The sequence below is a fragment of the Mobula birostris genome, chromosome 3 (assembly GCF_030028105.1).
Source record: "Mobula birostris isolate sMobBir1 chromosome 3, sMobBir1.hap1, whole genome shotgun sequence".
Lineage (NCBI taxonomy): Eukaryota > Metazoa > Chordata > Chondrichthyes > Myliobatiformes > Myliobatidae > Mobula > Mobula birostris.
The window spans coordinates 190143419-190166547 of NC_092372.1; the positions used below are offsets into that span (position 1 = coordinate 190143419).

The window sequence follows — 23129 nt, forward strand, 5'->3', positions numbered from 1 at the left end:
TCCTGTGCTCTAGCCATATGGGTTTACTGGATGAGCCTTCTAAGATTTCGTCTCTAAATTCATCTGTTATATTCTCCCTAATTAGCGTACCTTCTCTTCTGTATGCTTCGCTATCTAAAACCTGGAGCATTCAGTTGCCAGTCCTGCCTCTTTCTTAATCAAGTTTCTGCAATAGCTACATCATCATAGTTCCATGTACTAATCCACATTCCAAGCTGATCTGCCAGTTCTGTTTCTTGCCTTACCAGTTCTACTTCTTGCATTAAAATAGATGGACTTCAGCCCATTAACCATGCCTGGTTGATTAACCTGGATGTCCTTGTTCTTCTCTTCTACCTCTGAGATTAACCAACTCAGCATAGATTGAATTTCTCAATCAGCTGAGCCATTTTGGGTATTGTTAATTTTTTTATATATTTCATATACAAAAATCAATCCCGATGATGTAGCTTTTTATCAATGTAATGTTGAAGTATAGTATTAATGTATTGCGACTGTCCATTGATATAGACAGTCATAGAATTTACAGTTGTTTAGCCACAGAAAGTGGCCCTTTGGCCCAATTCACCCATGGCCACTGTGATTGATTTTCCTCCCTCTCCCGGCATTGATTTAAGTCTTTCTAAGCTACCCATATTGTACCAGTAAAGAAATAAAGCTTCTGTTCAATCTATCTAGGCTAGATATATGTAAATTGCAAATTTTAAAGTGAAATATTGTGCTACCCATTCTTGATTTAGAGCTGAGTAAAGTTAACTTTTCATCAAGAATTTTTTATTGCATTTTGTTGCAGCATTTCCTCTCAAACCTTTTTTTTCAACTTGGCTGGAAAGACGTCTCTATGCCATGGCTAAACTGTATTCATCTTCCTCTTATTTGAAGCTCCTACTTGAGAGGAACATTAAAAGTGTACATTAGTGTGCCTTTAAAGAGAACGATGCATTTCCTCAGACCAAACGGAACTAAATTTTCAGAAGTAGCTGTTTATAATTTGCCTAGGTTCTTCACGTCTCTGGTCATTTGCTATTTGTGGTTTCAGTGCTTCCTGCTGATTTCCATTGTAGTAGTATTGCAGCCCAGTTATGCAGAAAGTCTCAGGAAACTATTAGCATGTGCAGGTCAGTCAGAGGGACGTACATGGTAGCTCTTGTTTCGAGACCATTAACCACATCTGATGCAAGGATGAACAAAATCCACTAGATACATTTTTAGTTTGTAGATTTAGCACTGGAAGAACGTAGGCACACAGATATAACATTCATCCTACCCGTCTACAATCACTGCATGTACTCTTACATCCTTCCAAAGTTTTGCTGCAGCTTCTCATTCTCCGCCTGGCTCACCTTGACCCACGTCAAAATCCTGGGTAATGATTTGTTTTGTGACAAAATGAGGTAAATTTAAAATAATATCTCTTGCTATGTTTTTTAAAATATTTAGCATCAACTTTATTTATTTGCCATATACATTCATGTGTTAGAAATTACGGTGGTGTGTTGGCACTATACGCAACAAAGAATGACAATTTCAACAATTATACACAATAAAGAATTATATAAAATAAAATTAAAGTACAGATATGTAATAAAATGTAAATAAACAGATAATAGGCCTTAGCACTCAGATCTGCAGCTGGATCTTCAACTTCCTCACAGACAGGACCCAGGCTGTAAAAATAGGGGACAAGCTCTCCTCTACAATCGCTCTGAGCACCGGTGCCCCACAAGGCTGTGTACTCAGCCCCCTGCTGTACTCACTGTACACCCATGATTGTGTAGCCAAGTTTCCATCAAACTCAATATATAAGTTTGCTGATGACACAACAATTGTAGGCTGTATCTCGGGTAATGATGAGTTTGAGTGCAGAGAGGAAATTAAGAACCTGGTGGCATGGTGAGAAGACAATAACCTATCCCTCAACGTCAGCAAGACGAAGGAATTGGTTGTTGACTTCAGAAGGAGTAGCGAACCGCACAACCCAATTTACATTGGCGGTGCGCAAGTGGAACAAGTCAAGAGCTTTAAGTTCCTGGGGGTCAATATCACAAATGACCTGACTTGGTCCAACCAAGCAGAGTTCACTGCCAAGAAGGCCCACCAGCGCCTTTACTTCCTGAGAAAACTAAAGAAATTTGGCCTGTCCCCTAAAACCCTCACTAATTTTTATAGATGCACTGTAGAAAGCATTCTTCTAGGGTGCATCACAACCTGGTATGGAAGTTGTCCTGTCCAAGAGCAAAAGAAGCTGCAGAAGATCATGAACACGGTGCAGCACACCACACAAACCAATCTTCTGTCCTTGGACTCACTTTACACCGCACGCTGTCGGAGCAGTGCTGCCAGGATAATCAAGGACACGACCCACCCAGCCAATACATTTTTCGCCCCTCTTCCCTCCGGGAGAAGGCTCAGGAGCTTGAAGACTCGTACGGCCAGATTTGGGAACAGCTTCTTTCCAACTGTGATAAGACTGCCGAAGGGATCCTGACCCGGTCTGGGCTGTACCCTCCAAATATCCAGACCTGCCTCTTGGTTTTTTTGCACTACCTTACTTTCCATTTTTCTATTTTCTATTTATGATTTATAATTTAAATTTTAATATTTACTAATTTTTTTACTATTTTTAATATGTAATATTTGTAATCCAGGGAGCGGGAAGCGCAGAATCAAATATCGCTGTGATGATTGTACATTCTAGTATCAATTGTTTGGCGACAATAAAGTATAAAGTAAAGTAAATATCTGAATGTATTTACAATGTAAACAGCATTATTAAAACCTGGTTTAAAGTGTTTGCATGCTTTGACTGAGAGCATGGTGGGAGGAGGAACTAGTTAGATTGGTTGATCAGATTAACTGCTTGGGGGAAGAGACTTTTAAGATGGTGTGAAGCTTTTTTAAAATAGTTCTACAGTGCTTTCCAGAACTGAGCTTTTGGAAGAGGCAACACACATAAAAATTGCTGGTGAACGCAGCAGGCCAGGCAGCATCTATAGGAGGAGATACAGACGATGTTTCGGGCCGAGACCCTTAGTCAGGACTAACTGAAAGAAGAGATAGTAAGAGATTTGAAAGTGGGGGGGGGGGAAGGGGCAGATCCGAAATGATAGGAGAAGACAGGAGGGGGAGGGAGAGAGCTAAGAGCCGGACAGTTGATTGGCAAAAGGGATACAAGGCTGGAGAAGAGAGAAGATCATGGGATGGGAGGCCTAGGGAGAAAGAAAGGTGGAGGGGAGCCCAGAGGAAGATGGAGATCAGGCAAGGAGTTATAGTGAGGGACAGAGGGAGAGAAAAGAGAGAGGAAAAAAGAAATAAATAATAAATAAATAAATAAATAAATAACAGTCATAGTCATACTTTATTGATCCCGGGGGAAATTGGTTTTCATTACAGTTGCACCATAAATAATAAATAGTAAACCATAAATAGTTAAATAGTAATATGTAAATTGTGCCAGGAAATAAGTCCAGGACCAGCCTATTGGCTCAGGGTGTCCGACCCTCCAAGGGACGAGTTGTAAAATTTGATGGCCACAGGCAGGAATGACTTCCTATGACGCTCTGTGTTGCATCTCAGTGGAATGAGTCTCTGGCTGAATGTACTCCTGTGCCTACCCAGTACATTATGTAGTGGATGGGAGACATTGTCCAAGATGGCATGCAACTTGGACAGCATCCTCTTTTCAGACACCACCATCAGAGAGTCCAGTTCCATCCCCACAACATCACTGGCTTTACAAATGAGTTTGTTGATTCTGTTGGTGTCTGCTACCCTCAGCCTGCTGCCCCAGCACACAACAGCAAACATGATAGCACTGGCCACCACAGACTCGTAGAACATCCCCAGCATCGTCCGGCAGATGTTAAAGGACCTCAGTCTCCTCAGGAAATAGAGACAGCTCTGTCCCTTCTTGTAGACAGCCTCAGTGTTCTTTGACCAGTCCAGTTTATTGTCAATTCGTATCCCCAGGTATTTGTAATCCTCCACCATGTCCACACTGGTTGGAAACAGGGGTCACCAGTACCTTAGCCCTCCTCAGATCTACCACCAGCTCCTTAGTCTTTTTCACATTAAGCTGCAGATAATTCTGCTCACACCATGTGACAGAATTTCCTACCGTAACCCTGTACTCAGCCTCATCTCCCTTGCTGATGCATCCAACTATGGCAGAGTCATCAGAAAACTTCTGAAGATGACAAGACTCTGTGCAGTAGTTGAAGTCCGAGGTATAAATGGGGAAGAGAAAAGGAGACAAGACAGGCCCCTGTGGAGCCCCAGTGTTGCTGATCACTCTGTCGGACACACAATGTTGCAAGCACACGTACTGTGGTCTGCCAGTCAGGTAATCAAGAATCCATGATACCAGGGAAGCATCCACCTGCATCGCTGTCAGCTTCTCCCCCAGCAGAGCAGGGCGGATGGTGTTGAACGCACTGGAGAAGTCAAAAAACATGACCCTCACAGTGCTCGCTGGCTTGTCCAGGTGGGCGTAGACATGGTTCAGCAGGTAGATGATGGCATCCTCAACTCCTAGTCTGGGCTGGTAGGCAAACTGGAGGGGATCTAAGTGTGGCCTGACCGTAGGCCGGAGCAGCTCCAGAACAAGTCTGTCCAGGGTCTTCATGATGTGGGAGGTCAATGCCACCAGTCTGTAGTCATTGAGGCCGCTGGGACGCAACGTCTTTGGCACAGGGACGAGGCAGGACGTCTTCCACAGCACAGGAACCCTCCGGAGCCTCAGGCTCAGGTTGAACACATGGCAAAGTAGTCCACATAGCTGAGGGCACAGGCTTTGAGCACCTTGGTACTGACACCATTCGGTCCTGCAGCCTTGCTTGGGTTGAGACGTTTCAGCTGTCTTCTCACCTGTTCAGCTGTGAAGCCCACCGTGGTGGTTTCGTGCGGGGAAGGGGTATGGTCATGAGAGCAGGGTGGGGGACTGTGAGGAGGGGTAGGAGGGGAGAGTGGAATATGTGTTGGTTGGGGGCCGACAGCAGGTGGCTCGTGGGGGATGGGCAGGGGCCACAATGTCAAATCTGTTAAAGAACAGTTTAAGTTCATTGGCCCTGTCAACACTGCCTTCAGCTCCCCGATTGCTAGTTTGTCGGAACCCAGTGACGGTCCTCATCCCCCTCCAGACCTTTCTCATGTTGTTCTGCTGGAGTTTCCACTCAAGCTTCCTCCTGTACCTGTCTTTAGCCTCCGTGATCCTGGCTTTCAGCTCCCTCTGTATTGCCCTCAGCTCCTCCCTATTTCCATCTCTAAACGTTAGCGATGTCCTTAATGTCCTTTGTTACCCATGGCTTGTTATTTGAATAACAAAGGACAGTTCTTGTCGGAACATTCACAGACGTTGATGTAATCAGTGATGCACTCTGTGAGCCCATCGATATCCTCTCCATGTGGCTCACAGACTGCCTGCCAGTCTGTCACCTCAAAACAACCCTGGAGTGCCTCATAAGCCTTCTCTGACCATTTCCTCACTGTCTTCAGTTTGCAGGTTTACTCTTCACCAGAGGCACGTAGCAGGGTTTTAGATGCACCAGGTTGTGATCTGACCTTCCCAGTGGGGGGAGGGGAGAGGAGCTGTATGCATCCTTAACATTAGCATACATCAAATCCAGAGTCCTCTCCCCTCTGGTTGTACCGCTCACATACTGCGTGAAGTTGGGCAGTGTTCTAGCCATCGTAACATGGTTGAAGTCACCCGAGATGGTAATGAGGGCACTTGGGTGCCGCGTTTGTAATCTGGCTATGACGGTGTAAATGATGTTACACGCTGACGTTGGGTTGGCAGAGGGAGGGATGTACACAACAACCACAATTGCATGTGAGATTTCCCTTGGCAAATAATATGGCCGGAGAAGGGATGGGGTAATAAGGGGAGGAGGGGCATTAATGGAATTTAGAGGTCGATGTTCATGCCATTAGGTTGGAGGCTACACAGACGAAATATAAGGTGTTGTTCCTCCAACCGGAGTGTGGCTTCATCTTGACCGTAGAGGAGGACTTGGATAGACATATCAGAATGGGAATGGGACGTGGAATTAAAATGTGTGGCCACTGGGAGATCCTGCTCCCTTCTCCAGCCTTGTATGCCTTTTGCCAATCAACTTTCCAGCTCTTAGCTCCATCCCTCCCCCTCCTGTCTTCTCCTATCATTTCGGATCTTCCCCTCCCCCTCCCACTTTCAAATCTCTTACTATCTCTTCTTTCAGTTAGTCCTGATGAAGGGTCTCGGCCCGAAACGTCAACTGTACTTCTTCCTATAGATGCTGCCTGGCCTGCTGCGTTCCACCAGCATTTTGTGTGTGTTGCTCCAACTTGTTGTGATGAAACTTGTTTACTTCCTGGTGGTACCTGAATTCGTTGCCTCTTGTGATTAGTACTAGACTTCTCTGACAATATTAAAAAATTTTCACCTAAATGAAATTAGAAAAGGGAAACTGCAGATCCATAAACTGGACAGAAACTGAAAAATGATAACTGATTATAAAGAGAAACTTGCCTTGTTTCAATAGTTGGTGAGCTTGAATCAGTTTGAATACTTTGAATCATGTGCTTTTACCCTTTCAATTTCCTCCTTATAAAAATATAATTAGATTAAACATTGTTGAGTAGTCTTTGGCTCTACATTTCCAACCTCCACAGCAAGGAAAGAAAAAGAGAATTTGAATTCCATGCAGCATCTTTCACAGCCAAGGATTTTGAATTATGGTTACAATTGCAATATAGAGTTTGACCCCAAGTTAAAAATATCCAACTAATGGACACCCCTATGCATGAATGAGCTCCCAATATATTATTAAATTCAAATGTTTGGTGTGTGCACATACATTTGTTCCTATAAGTGGTTGAGCTCATTTCCTCCCTCTCTCCATTTTTAGTATTTGTTCTTTCTTATCAGTCTTGTGTGCTTTTGATACTATTCATTACAAAACTGTCTAGGTGTGGTTATGCTACTGAGTGATAGTCGTGTTCTTTTGGCAAAATTGACTAACGGATGCAAGCTAAAATATGCTGGAAATATGACTACTGTATTGTTTCCAAAGTTTCTCAAACTGCAAAGAAGTATTAGTCCTTTCCATTTTAGTAATTTTATTTGCTGGATAAATATTGGCAAGGATCCATGATCCTGCTAATGATTGATCAGATATGTTCTACTGCGTTCAAACTTCTGTTCTTGGAAGAGGAATAACTGTAAATCCTTTGTACAGGATGAAGGTGAGCCACACCTAGAATACTATGTTCAGTTTTGGTCTCCAGGGTTGGAGAATCAGACAGCTTCAACAAGGGCACAAATCTTCCCACCCCATGAGCATTATCTCAGTATTCCATAAAACAACCATTTCATGATGCGTGTCAGTTATAGTAAACCTGATTCAGACTTTTTTAATGCAAACACGAGGAATTCTGCAGATGCTGGAAACTCAAGCAACACACGTCAAAGTTGCTGGTGAACGCAGCAGGCCAGGCAGCATCTCTAGAAAGAGGTACAGTCGATGTTTTGGGCCGAGACCCTTCGTCAGGACTAACTGAAGGAAGAGTTAGTAAGAGATTTGAAAGTGGGAGGGGGAGGGGGAGATCCAAAATGATAGGAGAAGACAGGAGGGGGAGGGATGGAGCCAAGAGCTGGACAGGTGATTAGCAAAAGGGATATGAGAGGATCATGGGACACGAGGCCCAGGGAGAAGGAAAAGGGGGAGGGGGGGAAAACCTAGAGGATTTATTTACAGTATTTATAGTACAGCCAAGGAGCCTGTTCAATTAGACAATGTTTCGCCATCAACCTGTATCAATAAATGGCACTAAATTCAATCTTTGTGATACTTGGTTAAATGCCCAGTTGTCTACTTTACTGAATGTAATTTAAGATAATGAAATTCATCCATTAAGACAGTGAAAATGTCCATTAAATCTCAATGTTACTTTCCTGGTTTCTTTGAAGAAATGCTATTAACAATTTTTTTATTGCAACAGAGTTACAGCTTGTACTTGCTGCCCATGGTCATCATTCATCTGAATTTAATTCAGTCAAATTGGCAGGTCCAGACAATCCTGGCTTCAAAGGATGGAATGAAGAACACAACATTAGCTGAAAACATGTCATATAAAGGAAGGTGATTGTTGGAGTTCCATTGCTCCAACTCCAGAATTATACTGCCAAACAGTTTCCTAATCCCAACTGTCGTCAGTTATTTCACTGATGAGCTTTCTTCAGTCCCAAGTTTACAAATGGGGATGTTCACTGAAGATTACATGATTATTATGAATAATACTGAATGAGCCTTGGGAATGAAACACTCTATGACAGCTTTTAACTATCTTCAACACGACAATTTAGCCATCTACCTTTGATTTTTAACGCCTCTTCAAACACCCTGGGAGTCACCTTTGACTAGAAGTTCAATGGAGATGAGTCGCATATATACTGTGGTTATAAAAGTGGGCCTGAGGCTCACTTTAGCTGGAGGTTGGGTTTTCTGCAGCACACAAGTACTTTTCTACCACCACAAAGCCTTTTCACCATGTATAAAATGCAGATCAAGAACAGTCGGTTTTTTAAAAATTTAGATGAATGACTGCAGCTCTGGCCATCTCTATAGAAGTTAGACTCCATTCAGGGAAAGGTGCTATTTGTTGCCATTGTGTTAAACTCTTCCTAACTCACTAAGAAATGTGTTATCTTTCCTTAATTAATGATGGATCTAAATACAAAAATTCTCTATCCAACAATGCTGAGAAACAACCATTGCCAGAAAGACTGCAACTATTCAAGAATAGAGCACTGAACAACCTTTGAAGACAATTGGGATGAGTAATTTATGCTGGTTTTGTTAGCCATTCCAGAATCCTTAAGTAAAGTAAAAGGAAAAGATATGAGTGGTCAGAATAAGCTGTACTCTCAGAACTCCTTTAGGAGCCTTTGGTAACAGGGAATGCCCTTTCTCTCAACTTTGCTGGTTATTAACATTGTTGGATATTTTAAACATTTCTGAATGCCACTGGGTGATGTGAATTGGTCCAAGATTTGAGAGTGGATTCCCCTGCATTAGTGCTGGGGAAAATCGCCAAATATATTGTTGAACTCCATGCAATCTACCACCAAAAAAACACCAGACCTAGGATCTGGAATTACTCTCTTAAATTGTTTGGGAGTGATGTGGGGCTAACTCTCTCTGCTTGGTGGAATGTGATATTTGCCAAGTTGTAATTTTTTTGCGTCTACACAAAGTACATCTTTGTCTTTTAATTGTTTATAATAGTCTGCAATAACTGTTAATAAAGCCAACTGTTTATTTGGAAAACGAATGTATAACCCTGTGAATTGAATTTTATTAGGGAATGGTAAAGTGTTCTGTCAGAAATGTGATTTTTTTAAAGCTTTGGTTATGGTTGTTGTTTGAAGTCGATAGAAACATACAGGTATCCTACAATGTCACAACAGATTAACAGTAGATGACATTTCATCGGCTCTTCACTTAGCTCTGGAACACATGGATGGCAAAGATGCAGACATCAGGATGTTCTTCACTGACTACAGCTCTGCATTCAACACAATCATCCCCTCAAAACTAATCAATAAACTCACAAATCTATGCCTCTACCTTCTTGTACAACTGGATCCTTGATTTCCCCCCCTTGCAGACCCCAGTCAGTATGGATTAACAACAACATTTCTTCCACAATCACCATCAGCACAGGTGCACCACAAGGCTGTGTGCTTAGCCTCCTGCTCTACTCACTTTATACTTGTGACTGTTAGTCTCTACAGCTTCATTGCCATATTCAAGTTTGCTGACTTAAGTTTGCCGAATCAAAGGTAGTGACGAATCAGCATAAAGGAGGAAGATTGAAAATCTGTTGAGCAACAACAGACTCACTCAGCAACAACAACCTCTCACTTAAGGTCAACAAAGCCAAAGAGCTGATTATTGATGACAAGAGGAAGAAGCTGAAGGTCCACGAGCCAGTCTTCATCACGGGCAGAGAGCATCTGTAACTTTAATTTCCTTGGAATGATCATATCAGAGGATCTGTCCAGGGAGTAGCACATTAGTGCATTACAAGGAAGGCACAACAGTGCCTGTCTTAGAAGTTTGCACAGATTCGGCCTGTCATCTAAAAATTTAACAAACCTCTATAGATGCACAGTGGAGAATATCCTGTCTGGTTTCATCATGGCCTGGTATGGAAACATGAATGTCCAAGAATGGAAAAACCTAGAAGAAGTAGTGGATACAACCCAGTCCATCACAGGAGAAATCTTCCCCACCATTAAGCACGTCTACAAGGAATGCTGCCACAAGAAAACAGCATTATCAGGGACTCCTACCTTCTAGTCTATGCTCTCTTCTCGCTACTGCCATGGGACAGGACTGACAGGAGCCTTAGGTCCCACACTACTAGGTTCAGGAACAAATATTACCCTTCAACCATTAGGCTCCTGAACCAGCGTGGATAACTTCACTCACCTCAACTCTGAACTGTTTCAACAACCTATGGATTCACTTTCAAGGACTCTACAACTCATGTTCTTCATATTTATTTATTTATTATTTTGATTTCCCCCCCCCCCCTTTTTATTTGCACTGATTGCCTTCTTTTGCACATTGATTGTTTGTCAGTCTTTGTAGTTTTTCATTGATTTGGTGGTATTTCTTTGTTCTACTGTAAATGTTTGCAAGAAAATGAACCTCAGGCTAGTGTATGGTGGCATAGATGTACTTCGATAACAAATTTAGTTTGAACTTTGTTGCTTATTCACTTTGTAGTCTGTGCCATTGAGATCAGGGACGTGGAATCAAGTAACTCAAGTTACTTCAAAAAGTTGGGCGTCTCCTTTCTGCGAAAGAAGTTTATTTTTCTGACATTATTATAGTACATTCTTCTTGGCTTTGAAGATTGTGATTACAAATGGCTTGAGCATGAAAACTAGATTGTATTTTGTTGCAAATCATTAACAGAAATGTTTTCCTGTGTTTATTGCAGGGATGCTTGGAATTCCCTGGGAGACATGTCCAAGGAAGAAGCCATGATTGCTTATGTTGATGAAATGAAAAAGGTAATGTAAACTGACACTTATTTGCAACTGCTCCTTACTTCAATGATTAATTTATGTTTGTGATTTATCAACTATTACTTATGAAAGTCTTAAAACTTAAAAGCTTTTGTCAGAAATGTGGGCTGCTTACAATCAGAAACAGTGGAATTTATAATGGAGAACAAAGAAATGGCAGATCCATTGTATAAATAATTAATTTTGTCTTCACAAAGGAGAATACAAACAAATCCTCAGAAAGGTTAGGTGATCTAGTGTCCAGTGAGTTGGTAGAAATGATGAAAATTAATAGTTGTAGGAAAATGGTATTAGGAAATTGATGAGATTGAAAGATGAAAAATCCCCAGGGTTCAATAATGTGCATCCCAGAGTATTGAAGGAAGAGGCCTAAGAAACAGTGGATGCATTGATGGATATTTTCCAATATTCTTTAGCTTCAGAAGCAATTCCAATGGATTGGAGGGAAGGTAATGTAATTCCAGTTCAGAAGTAAGGAGATAACATGAAAAGGAACCATGGACAAATCAGTCTGATATTTGTAGTGGTGAAAATGCTGGAGTTTGTGCTTAAAGATATAGTAGAAGAGCATTAGGAAAATGGTGACAGGTTTGGATAACAGTCAGCATGTTGTTATGTCGTCGTATTGGCCTTCATCAATCGTGGAATTGAATTTAGGAGCTGAGAGGTAATGTTGCAGCTATATAGGACCCTGGTCAGACCCCACTTGAAGTACTGTGCACAGTTCTGGTCACCTCACTACAGGAAGGATGTGGAAGCCATAGAAAGGGTGCAGAGGAGCCTTACAAGGATGTTGCCTGGATTGGGGAGCATGCCTTATGAGAATAAGTTGAGTGAACTTGGCCTTTTCTCCTTGGAGCGACGGAGGATGAGAAGTGACCTGATAGAGGTGTATAAGATGATGAGAGGCATTGATCGTGTGTCAGAGGCTTTTTCCCAGGGCTGAAATAGTTGCCACAAGAGGACACAGGTTTAAGGTGCTGGGGAGTAGGTGCAGAGGAGATGCCAGGGGTAATTTTTTTCCGCAGAAAGTGGTGAGTGCGTGGAATGGGCTGCCGGCAACGGTGATGGAGGCGGACACGATAGGGTCTTTTAAGAGACTTTTGGATAGGTATGTGGAGCTTAGAAAAATAGAGGACAATAGGTAAGCCTAGTAATTTCTAAGGTAGGGATATGTTCGGCACAACCTTGTGGGCCGAAGGGCCTGAATTGTGTTGTAGGTTTTCTATGTTTCTATGAAAGGAAAGTCAGATTTAACACATTTACTGGAATTTCATGGGTTTGCTGTCGGTAAAGTCAAACAAGAGAACCTGTATATTTAATGCATTTGGATTTTTAGAACGGTTATTGAAAATGGACCACATGAGAGATTACACAATTAAAATGAAGGTGGGTAATGTACTGATATGGATGGAAAATGAGGTAACAGATAGCGACAAAAAAGATTTAGGCAAAAGTACAGTTGGGGATTAGTTAGGGTACCACAGTTTTGCTTGTATCCTAGCTATTTACGGTATAATTAATTTGGGTTAGAGAATTAAATATATTTCCAAGTTTGTGAATGACACCAAGGTGGGTAAGAAGGTGTGCTACAAATGGGATACAGAGAGTCTCCAGTGTGATTGGGGAAAAGGGTACATGACAATAATGTAAGGTTATCCACGTTGATAAAAATAGGAAGGCAGTGTATTATCTAAAAGGCAATAAATTAAGAAAAGGGCAGGTGCACCAAGGCCTCAATTTGCTTATACACTGATAAAAGTAAGCACTCAGGTTCAGCAGAAGGTTTGAAAAGGCAAATGGTATTCTGGTATTCACAGCGCTTCTATTTCCTCAGGAAACTAAAGAAATTTGGCATGTATCCTTTGACACTCACCATTTTTTTCGAACACACTAGAAAGCATCCTCTCTGGATGCACCACAGCTTTGTACGGTAACTTCTGTGCACGAGACTGCGAGAAACTGCAGAGAGTTGTGGACTCAGCTCAGCACATCACAGAAACCAACGTGGAATCTGTCTGCACTTCTTGCTGTCTCAGTAAAGCAGCCAGACAGTCTCTCCTCTCCCGTTATTGTACATTGCCAGTGCAAAAGAGTTATTATTTTTCCTTGTACTACATCTGTGCATATTATGTAATGAACTGATCTTTATGGACAGTATGCGTGCTAAGTTTTTCACTGTACCTTGGTACACGTGATAATAATAAACAAATTTACCAGTTTAATCCTGTGTCTGAGTAATTCCCTAATAAGTTGCTGGGAAATTCACTGTAAAAGTCTGTGCAGATCACTAAAAGTATTTTTCTGCAATTATAAATATTATCATCTGCAATGCTGCAATGTTTTATTTGCAACTGATATTTTCAAATGATAGATTATAAAGGTCAGCAATATTTAAACTGAATTGTCTGTTCCAGTAAATGGACTGAGATCTGTCTGTTTTTCAATAGATGCTGCAGATGGCATGATAATGTAATGGCCATGTGGTTGCGCAGTGCATGATTTAATTGCAAATATTAATCTACATTAGCAAACAAGAAATAGTTGCCAACCTCAGTTCTGCTTCTCTTGGGAATCCACATAAATAGTTACAACATCTTCATTGTAAATTAAATTGCAGTTAAATTTCTCAACAGTGTTTATAACTCCAGTAGTAATAAATCTAAGATGCCTCCACATGTATTTAAAATTACATAGTAATCACAGTTCAGAAGTAGATATCCCCTGGACTTCTGAAATAAAAATAGAAAATGCTATCAACACTCAGCTCAGGCATCATCTGTGGGGAGAAGGAGAAAGCCTACCTAGCTGGAGCTCTTCTGTTTATTGGCCACCTCTCCACTTTCCTTGCCTTTACAGGTGCTTTAATTTTTTTGTATATCTATGTTTATCAATTTAGATACAACGCCATTAATGAGAAATACTAAATTTATTTATTTCTCCACTGATATAGCCACATATTCTTGACATTTATAGCATTTTCTATCATTAAAATTATTCTCTGCATACTTCTTAATCTTTTATAAATTTGTCAACTAAAATTCTCAAGTGAGGTCTTGCTGGTGTTTAATATCCCATCACTACCACTCCTCACACTGGGTTCAGTCATTCAATATGACAAAGTAACACACATCAAAGTTGCTGGTGAACGCAGCAGGCCAGGCAGCATCTGTAGGAAGAGGTGCAGTCGACGTTTCAGGCCGAGACCCTTCGTCAGGGCTAACTGAAGGAAGAGTGAGTAAGGGATTTGAAAGTTGGAGGGGGAGGGGGAGATCCAAAATGATAGGAGAAAACAGGAGGGGGAGGAATGGAGCCAAGAGCTGGACAGGTGATAGGCAAAAGGGGATACGAGAGGATCATGGGACAGGAGGTTTGGGAAGAAAGACGGGGGGGGGGGACCCAGAGGATGGGCAAGAGGTATATTCAGAGGGACAGAGGGAGAAAAAGGAGAGTGAGAGAAAGAATGTGTGCATAAAAATAAGTAACAGATGGGGTACGAGGGGGAGGTGGGGCCTTAGCGGAAGTTAGAGAAGTCGATGTTCATGCCATCAGGTTGGAGGCTACCCAGAGGGAATATAAGGTGTTGTTCCTCCAACCTGAGTGTGGCTTCATCTTTACAGTAGAGGAGGCCGTGGATAGACATGTCAGAATCGGAATGGGATGTGGAATTAAAATGTGTGGCCACTGGGAGATCCTGCTTTCTCTGGCGGACAGAGCGTAGATGTTCAGCAAAGCGGTCTCCCAGTCTGCGTCGGGTCTCGCCAATATATAAAAGGTCACATCGGGAGCACCGGACGCAGTATATCACCCCAGCTGACTCACAGGTGAAGTGTTGCCTCACCTGGAAGGACTGTTTGGGGCCCTGAATGGTGGTAAGGGAGGAAGTGTAAGGGCATGTGTAGCACTTGTTCCGCTTACACGGATAAGTGCCAGGAGGGAGATCAGTGGGGAGGGATGGGGGGGACGAATGGACAAGGGAGTTACATAGGGAGCGATCCCTGCGGAATGCAGGGAGAGACGGGGAGGGAAAGATGTGCTTAGTGGTGGGATCCCGTTGGAGGTGGCGGAAGTTACGGAGAATAATATGTTGGACCTGGAGGCTGGTGGGGTGGTAGGTGAGGACCAGGGGAACCCTATTCCTAGTGGGGTGGCGGGAGGATGGAGTGAGAGCAGATGTACGTGAAATGGGGGAGATGCGTTTAAGAGCAGAGTTGATAGTGGAGGAAGGGAAGCCCCTTTCTTTAAAAAAGGAAGACATCTCCCTGGTCCTAGAATGAAAAGCCTCATCCTAAGAGCAGATGCGGCAGAGACGGAGGAATTGCGAGAAGGGGATGGCGTTTTTGCAAGAGACAGGGTGAGAAGAGGAATAGTCCAGATAGCTGTGAGAGTCAGTAGGCTTATAGTAGACATCAGTGGATAAGCTGTCTCCAGAGACAGAGACAGAGACAGAAAGATCTAGAAAGGGGAGGGAGGTGTCGGAAATGGACCAGGTAAACTTGTGGGCAGGGTGAAAGTTGGAGGCAAAGTTAATAAAGTCAACGAGTTCTGCATGCGTGCAGGAAGCAGCGCCAATGCAGTCATCGATGTAGCGAAGGAAAAGTGGGGGACAGATACCAGAATAGGCACGGAACATAGCTTGTTCAATATGACAAAGTATTTACTTTTGACAATGACTTAGTTAATAACGTCTGGTTATTTTTTGCAACTGTGCAAACTGGTAATGTCTTTTGTTGGGTAATGAGTGATATATTGGAACCAGTATTACATTGTATTTGTATGTTTGGGTTAGATCACTCTGCCAATGTCTGTAATACTTGGAAAATCATGTTTTTCTTGCCTAAGGTCAGCAGGTTAACATTTTTAGTCCTACTGGCTACAAGAAGTATGCAGGAGTCATACTATGATGAAAACTAAAGATAAGAATCTTTGTAGCTCTTACCTAGCCGAATCCCCTTTTTCAATTGTTATTTCATCCCTCAAGTCTCTTGTAACCTGTGTTTGTGTTGTGATGTCCTTCAGAAACATCTCCAAACACTTAACAAGGAATAAATAATATTATGTGATTGTTGCTCTTATGGTGAACATTTTGTGCACTAATATGTTTCCTTTTCATTACCACTGCAGTCTTGGCATCATATTTTAACCCTTGGCTTAACTGCTGAACCTACATTCCCTCCACAAACAGGATCCTATAATAACTCCATTATGTAACTATCTCATTTTATCAAAGGTCCAAAGGTCAAATTTAATGTCAGAGAAATGTATACACTATACATCCTGAAATGCTTTTTCTTTGCAAATATCCACAAAAACAAATAAGTGCCCTAAAGAATGAACGACAGTTAAACGTGAGAACCCCAACCCCGCGTGTAAGCAGCAGCGAGCAACAATCCTCCCTCCCCCCGCCCCCCGGCAAAACAAAAAGCACATGTGCTACTGAGTACAAGCGTGTGCTAAGCAATAGCAAAGACACAGACCTTGCAGTTACACCAAAGACTTCGCATTTCATCCAACGTTCAACAAACCACAGTTTCTCTCTGAGGGAGGTGTCCCCCATTTTCGCAGCAAGCAGGAGACGTAACAACAACCCACTGGTTTATGATATTAAAAGTCTGTTTTGTTGCTTTTTCCAAGCTCTGTGTCTGAAGATCACAAAGACCTCTGTTCAAAAGGACCCTGAAAAGGGAAAATAAAGGTATTAAAGGTGGAAATAGAGCTGTTTCTGAAGATGCAAGAAAAGGAGTTGCTGTTAGGCGCCAGTCGTTGAAACTCTCCATAGATATTTTTGAAATATTTGGATCCAAAGGTAGCTGTGCTTTTCCAGCCTTCATTCTTTGTAAATTTGGACGAGTCAAATCCTTGATGCCAAATCATACTTTCTGTGTCTGTTGACTGACGTGGGTTCATAATCTGACAGTATCTTTTCAAAAAAAAAAAAATCCTTGTTTCCCGGATAGGTAGTAATGGGGGAACAGAGGAATGTTCTCACTGGGTGATGGCAGACAAACTTAGTAAGTACTTTGTGTCAGTTCTCACTGTAGAAAACACTAGCAGTATGCCAGAAATTCGAGAGTGTGGGGGACAGAAATGAATCTAGATGCTACTACTGAGGAGAAGATGCTTGAGAAACTGAGAGGTCTGAAGGTAGATAAGTCACCTGGACCAGATGGATTGCACCCCATATTTCTGAAAGGGGTAGCAGGAGAGATTGTGGAGGCATTAGTAATGATCTTTCAAGAATCACTAGATTCTAGAATGGTTCCAGAGGACTGGAAAATTGCAAATGTCACTCTACTCTGTAAGAAGGGAGGGAAGTGGAGGAAAGACAATTATAGGCCAGTTAGCCTAACGTCAGCGATTGAGAAGATGCTGGAGTCCATTATTAAGGAAGAGGCTTTATGGTACTTTGAGGTGCGTGATAAAGTAGGCCAAAGACAGCATGGTTTCTTTAAGAGGAAGTCTTGCCTGACAAATCTGTTGGAATTCCTTGAGAAAACAACAGGCAGGATGGACAAAGGAGAGTCAGTGGATCAGTCCTGAAGAAGGGTCTCAGCTTGAAACATCAACTGTTTATTCATTTCCATAGATGCTGCCTGAGCTCAGAATCAGGTTAAATATCACTGGGATATGTCGTGAAATATGTTTTATGACAGCAGTACTTTGCATACATAGCAATGAAAACTAAATTACAATGAGAAGTGCATATAAAAAGAGAAAATTAAAGATGTAGTGCAGAAACAGAGAAAAAAATACTGAGGTAGTGTTCATGTGTTCATTGTTCATTCAGAAATCTGATGGAGGAGGGAAAGAAGCTGTTCTTGAAACATTGAGTGTCTTATCTTTAGGCTGCTGTACCTGCACCTTGATGGTAGAATTGAGAAGAGAGCATGTCTTAGTTGATGGGGGTCCTTAATGATGGATGCTGCCTTTTTGAGGCATCGCCTTTCAAAGTCTCCTGAAAGCTGGGGAGGCTAGTGACCATGTTGGAGCTGGCAGAGATTACAATTTTCTGTAACTTTTACCAATCCTGTGCAGTGCCCCCTCCATACCAGATGCTGATGCAACCAGCTAGAATGCTCTCCACAGTACATTTGTAGAAATTTGTGAATGTCTTTGGTGACATAACAATTCTCCTCAAACTCCTAATGAAATATAACCGCTGTTGTGCCTTCTTTGTAATTGTATCAATATGTTGGACCCAGGATATAAGGCATTGGTCAGACCGCATTTGGAGTACTGTGAGCAGTTTTGGGTCCCTTGTCTATGACAAGATGAGCTGACATTGGAGAGGGTTCAGAGGACATTCACGAGAATGATTCCTGGACTGAAGGGGTTAACATATGAAGAGCATTGGATAGCTCTGAGCTTGCACTCGCTGGAAATTAGAAAATGGGTGGGGGAAACACATTGAAACCTATCAAATATTGAAAGGCCTAGATAGAGTGGATGTGGAGAGGATGTTTCCTTGAATGGGTGAGTTTGAGAGGTTATGCACAGCCTCAGAATGGAGAGATGACCATTTAGAACTGAGATGAGGAGGAATTTATTGAGCTAGAAGGTGGTAAATCTGTGGAATTCATTGCCACGGACAATTGTAGAGCCCAAGTCATTGAGTATATTTAAAGTGCAGGTTGCTAGGTTCTTCATTAGGCAGGGCATCAAAGGTTATGTACAGGGAGAAGGCAGGAGAATGGGGTGAAGAGGGCTGATAAATCAGCCATGATGGAATGATGGAGCAGACTCAATGGGTAGAATGGCCTAATTCTGCTCCTATATCTTAAAGTTTTATAGATGCTTTTCTAAAAACTCTATAGTTTTATAGGATTTATGCACTCTGCAGTTGTGGCTATTTATGGATTCATGATTTTAAGCTTTACATTTTCAGTGGCAAGACGTTGATGAGAGCCTTAGTTATGCCTTTATCTCCTTCAGTTTTTCTGGGTCCACCTTTCATCTTCTTGTTAAAGCCCACTTCTTTATCCAAGCTTTTGATGACATCTTAATAATGGCTTGATGCTAGATTATTTCGATAAAGCTATTATGAAGTACTGTGGAATCATTTTCTGGGTAAAGCTAAATGCAAATTGTTGGTGTTAATCCCCCATGTTTGATGAACGCTAACAAAGTGAATGATTGTTTTTGATGTGGTGTTCACTATTATGCTTGTTTCTAAGAATCATTGAAGTGGTATAAAGTTCTTAAAAGTTTCAGAATATAAAATTAACTTGGGTTTTTTACTTTGTTTCCACAGTACTGCAAATAATAGGATTTGTAAAATCTAATTCTACCATTACTCAATTATTTGATGAAATCTAATAAAAGATGAATTGACTCCTTTGAAAATGGATGGCTTACACAGGCTTTCAGCATTTTTGGAGTTTAACATTATCTTCATTTGTGAATTTTTGATTTCAATCATGGTACTTGGGTCAGTCATAAGCAAAATACCAGTTAAGGTTAAATACCTTACTCTTCCTCTTTAATACTATTCATTTTGAAACAGTAATTTTTATCTTGCACTGTAATACTGGCACAGAACAACACATTTCATGGCATATGTCAGTAATAATAAACTTGATTCTGATTCAGGCAATGTGGCAGGCACAAAAAGCCAACAATTTAAATCCATTTCCTTTTGATCAAGTTAGAATGACCTCTTTAAAGTAGAAACAGACTTTGCATCTGTGTTTTTGAATATTGGTTTCAATAATTATTTCTGTTTTGTAGATACTTGAGTCTATGCCGATGACTAAGGAAGTAGAGGAACTGCTTTGTGTTATTGGGCCTTTCTATGAACTAGTGGATGACAAGAAGCAATCAGTATCACCATATGTAATCTCGTCAGGTTAGACCTTCATGAGAGTCAAAAATATGTTCATGTTTTTTAAAAAACTCTTTTTGAGACTTATCACAGTACCTTCACTTGAAAGTAATCTTTTGATTTAAATTCAATGTTTTTATTTGCTTAAACCTACTTAAGTAATGTGTCCCCTGCTGTTCTACTTTCTGCATCCTGTGCTAATTGTACAGGCCGTCTGGAAAAAGTGGTTAAGTCACTTGAAGGTAAGAATTCAAATCCATCTGTGCTATGCTTTCTGATATTGAGTGTTGGATATTTCAGTTTTAGTGTTGAAAGTATATGTTGAGACCTGGATATTTAGGGAATAATAAGCACTAAAGCCATTGCCTACAAATGATTATCATATTCAAAAGACCATGAATTTCTCTGTTGCAAATAAAATTAATGTTATTTTGCAAAAGCTTCACACATTAGTGACAGAATTACTGATAGGTAGATTATTGAAACTTCTTGTACTTAGTTGATTCATTATGTTATAGGACCTCATGAGAAACCAGGAAAGAAATTGTGCAAGTCCTTGTGGAGATCTTTGCTTCACTGTTAATCATTGGTGAAATTCCAGAAGAATGTGGCTAACAGCAAAGCAAAGGGCCTCTGTGATTTCTTTCCTGACCTCCCATTAGGTCAATGTAGGTCAATTAGGACAGGCCAGGGAACTACAGGAGAGTGAACCTGGCTTTATTTGTAAGGAATTTGCTGGAGGGAATTCTGAGGGACAAGACTGACCACCGTTTGGATAGTCAAGGCCTGATCAGGAATAGTCAACATGGTTTTGTGCATGGGAGGTCATGTCTGACAAATCCTTTGGAGTTTTTTGAAGATAACTAAGAGGGTAGATGAAGGTAGGGCAATGGAAGTTGTCTGTATGGATTTAGTGAGACCTTTGACAAGGTCCCAGATTGTAGACTGATTGGGAAGGTTAAGTTACATGGGATTTCGGGGAAGTGTCTGAGGTAGATTCAGAATTGGTTGAATGATAGGAAGACAATGGTTGAATGTTGGTTCTCCGACTGGAGGCCTGTGACTAGTGGAGTGCCTTAGTCTATGTTCCAAGCCTACACTGGTGACCATCCTGCACTTTTCTTATATTACATCGATGACTGCATTGGTGCTGCTTCCTGCACCTGTGCTGAACTCGTTGATTTTATCCACTTTGCCTCCAACTTCCACCCTGCTCTCAAATTCACCTGGTCCATTTCCGACACTTCCCTTTCTCGATTTCGCTGTCTTTATCTCTGGAGACAACTTATCCACCGATGTCTATTATAAACCAACGGATTCTCACAGCTACTTGGACAATACTTCGTCTCACCCCCCTGCGACCTGTAAAAAATGCCAACCCCTTCTCTCAATTCCTCCCTGTCTGCCTCATCTACTGTCAGGATGAGGCTTTTCATTCTAGAACGAAGGAGATGTCCTCCTTTTTCAAAGAAAGGGGCTTCCCTTTCTCCACCATCAACGCTGCCCTCAACCGCATCTCTTCCATTTCATGCACGTCTACTCTTACCCCATCCTCCCACCACCCTACCAGGGATAGAGTTCCTTTTGGCCTCACCTACCACCCACCAACCTCTGCATCCAGCACGTAATTCTCCGAAACTTCCGCCACCTCCAACTGGGTTCCACCACCAAACACATCTTTCCTTCCCACTCCTCCCACCTTTCAAATCTACTCCTCAACATTTTTTGTGCAGTCCTGCCAAAGAGTTTCGGCCCGAAACGTTGACTTGTGCCTTAGAGATCAATTTTGGGACCTCTGTTATTCATTATGTATGTAAATAATTTGGATAGGAATGTACATGGCAAGATTAGCAAGTTTGCTGTTGATAATAAATTGGTGGGTCTTGTTGAAAGTAAAGCAGGTTAGAATCAATGAAAGACCACACCCAATGAAATGGACAAGCAACCAATTTGCAAAACACAACCAACAGTATAAATACAAAAGAGAATAAACAAATAAATAATAAGTATCAAAAACATGAGATGAGGAGTTGTGAGTACATATGTTGTGGGAACAGTTCAGTAATGGGGCAAGTGAGGTTATCCCCTCTGGTCCAAGAGCCTGATGGTTGAGGGGTAATAATTATTCCTGAACCAGGTGTGAGGGCCCTGAGGCTCCTGTACCACCTTCCTGATGGCAGCAGCGAGATTAGAGCCTGACCTGGATGATGAGGTCCTTGATGATGGATGCTGCTTTCCTATGACAGTGCTGCATATAGATGTGCTCATTGGTGGGGAGGGCTTTACCCATGATTGACTGGGACATATCCACTACTTTTTTGTAGGCTTTTCCTTACAAGGGTAATGGTGTTTTTATAACAGGCCATGATGCAACCAGTCAATATGCTCTCAACCACACAACTATAGAAGTTTGTCTAAGTTTTAGATGACATGCCACTTCTTCACAAACTTCTAAGAAAGTAGAGGTGATGCCGTGCTTTCTTCATAATAGTACTTGGTGTTGGACCAAGGACGTATCCTCTGAAATGATAATACCGAGGAATTTAAATTTGTTGACCCTCTCCACCTCTGATCCCTCGATGAGGATTGGCTCATGGACCTCCAGTTTCTCCCTCCTGAAGTCAATAATCATTTCCTTGGTCTTGCTGACATTAAGTGTCACCAGACACTCAAGGAGACAAAGACGGAAAGTTCACATTTCACACTTAAAAGGCAATTGAAGTTCCATAACCTAAAAGTGTATAGACCAAGAGCTGAAAATTAAAAATTGGGTGAATTGATATTAAAACGACTTGTGCTTTTATAGGTGTGTGTGTGTGTGGGCATATTTCAGACTTCTGTACCTCCACACTGCCCTGTTGAGTCAAGGAAATGCTTCTAAGTGTATTGAACTGATACGCAGGATATATTTTGTAACTGGTCCCTTGGCTTCTTGTCTTGTACAAGAGAAAAGGGCACATTGATTTAAAGCTAAATGATATTTTATAATGGGATGAAAACTCCTATTTCCAAGTTTCTTTATTATAGAAAGCTCAATGGGATTGAGTCTGGTGTGGAAGATGTAATGAGGCTTCAACAGGATAGAACAAACTGCAGAGATGGGAAAAGGATAAATAGAATACAATGTGGAATAACAAAGTTATCTACTTTGGTGGACCAAACAGGAAAGTATTCCGTGAACACTTTGGACCATCAACATTGGGAAATGTTGACCTTCAAAGTAACCTA

General features: G+C 41.6%; 1 protein-coding gene across 2 annotated transcripts in view; it reads left to right on the forward strand.

Moving 5' to 3' along the window:
- The window catches only part of acbd5a (acyl-CoA binding domain containing 5a), a 73608-nt gene that overhangs the window by 19756 nt on the left and 30723 nt on the right, over nt 1-23129 (forward strand). Inside the window, exons 1-3 of one of the 2 annotated variants that reach the window (XM_072253875.1) lie at nt 1337-1394; nt 10993-11065; nt 19808-19925. In XM_072253875.1, coding sequence (XP_072109976.1) covers nt 1390-1394; nt 10993-11065; nt 19808-19925 — 196 coding nt within the window. In that variant the 5' untranslated portion in view covers nt 1337-1389. Of the gene's footprint in view, nt 1-1336; nt 1395-10992; nt 11066-19807; nt 19926-23129 lie in introns of those variants that run through there. The other variant, XM_072253874.1, reaches the window with a different exon arrangement.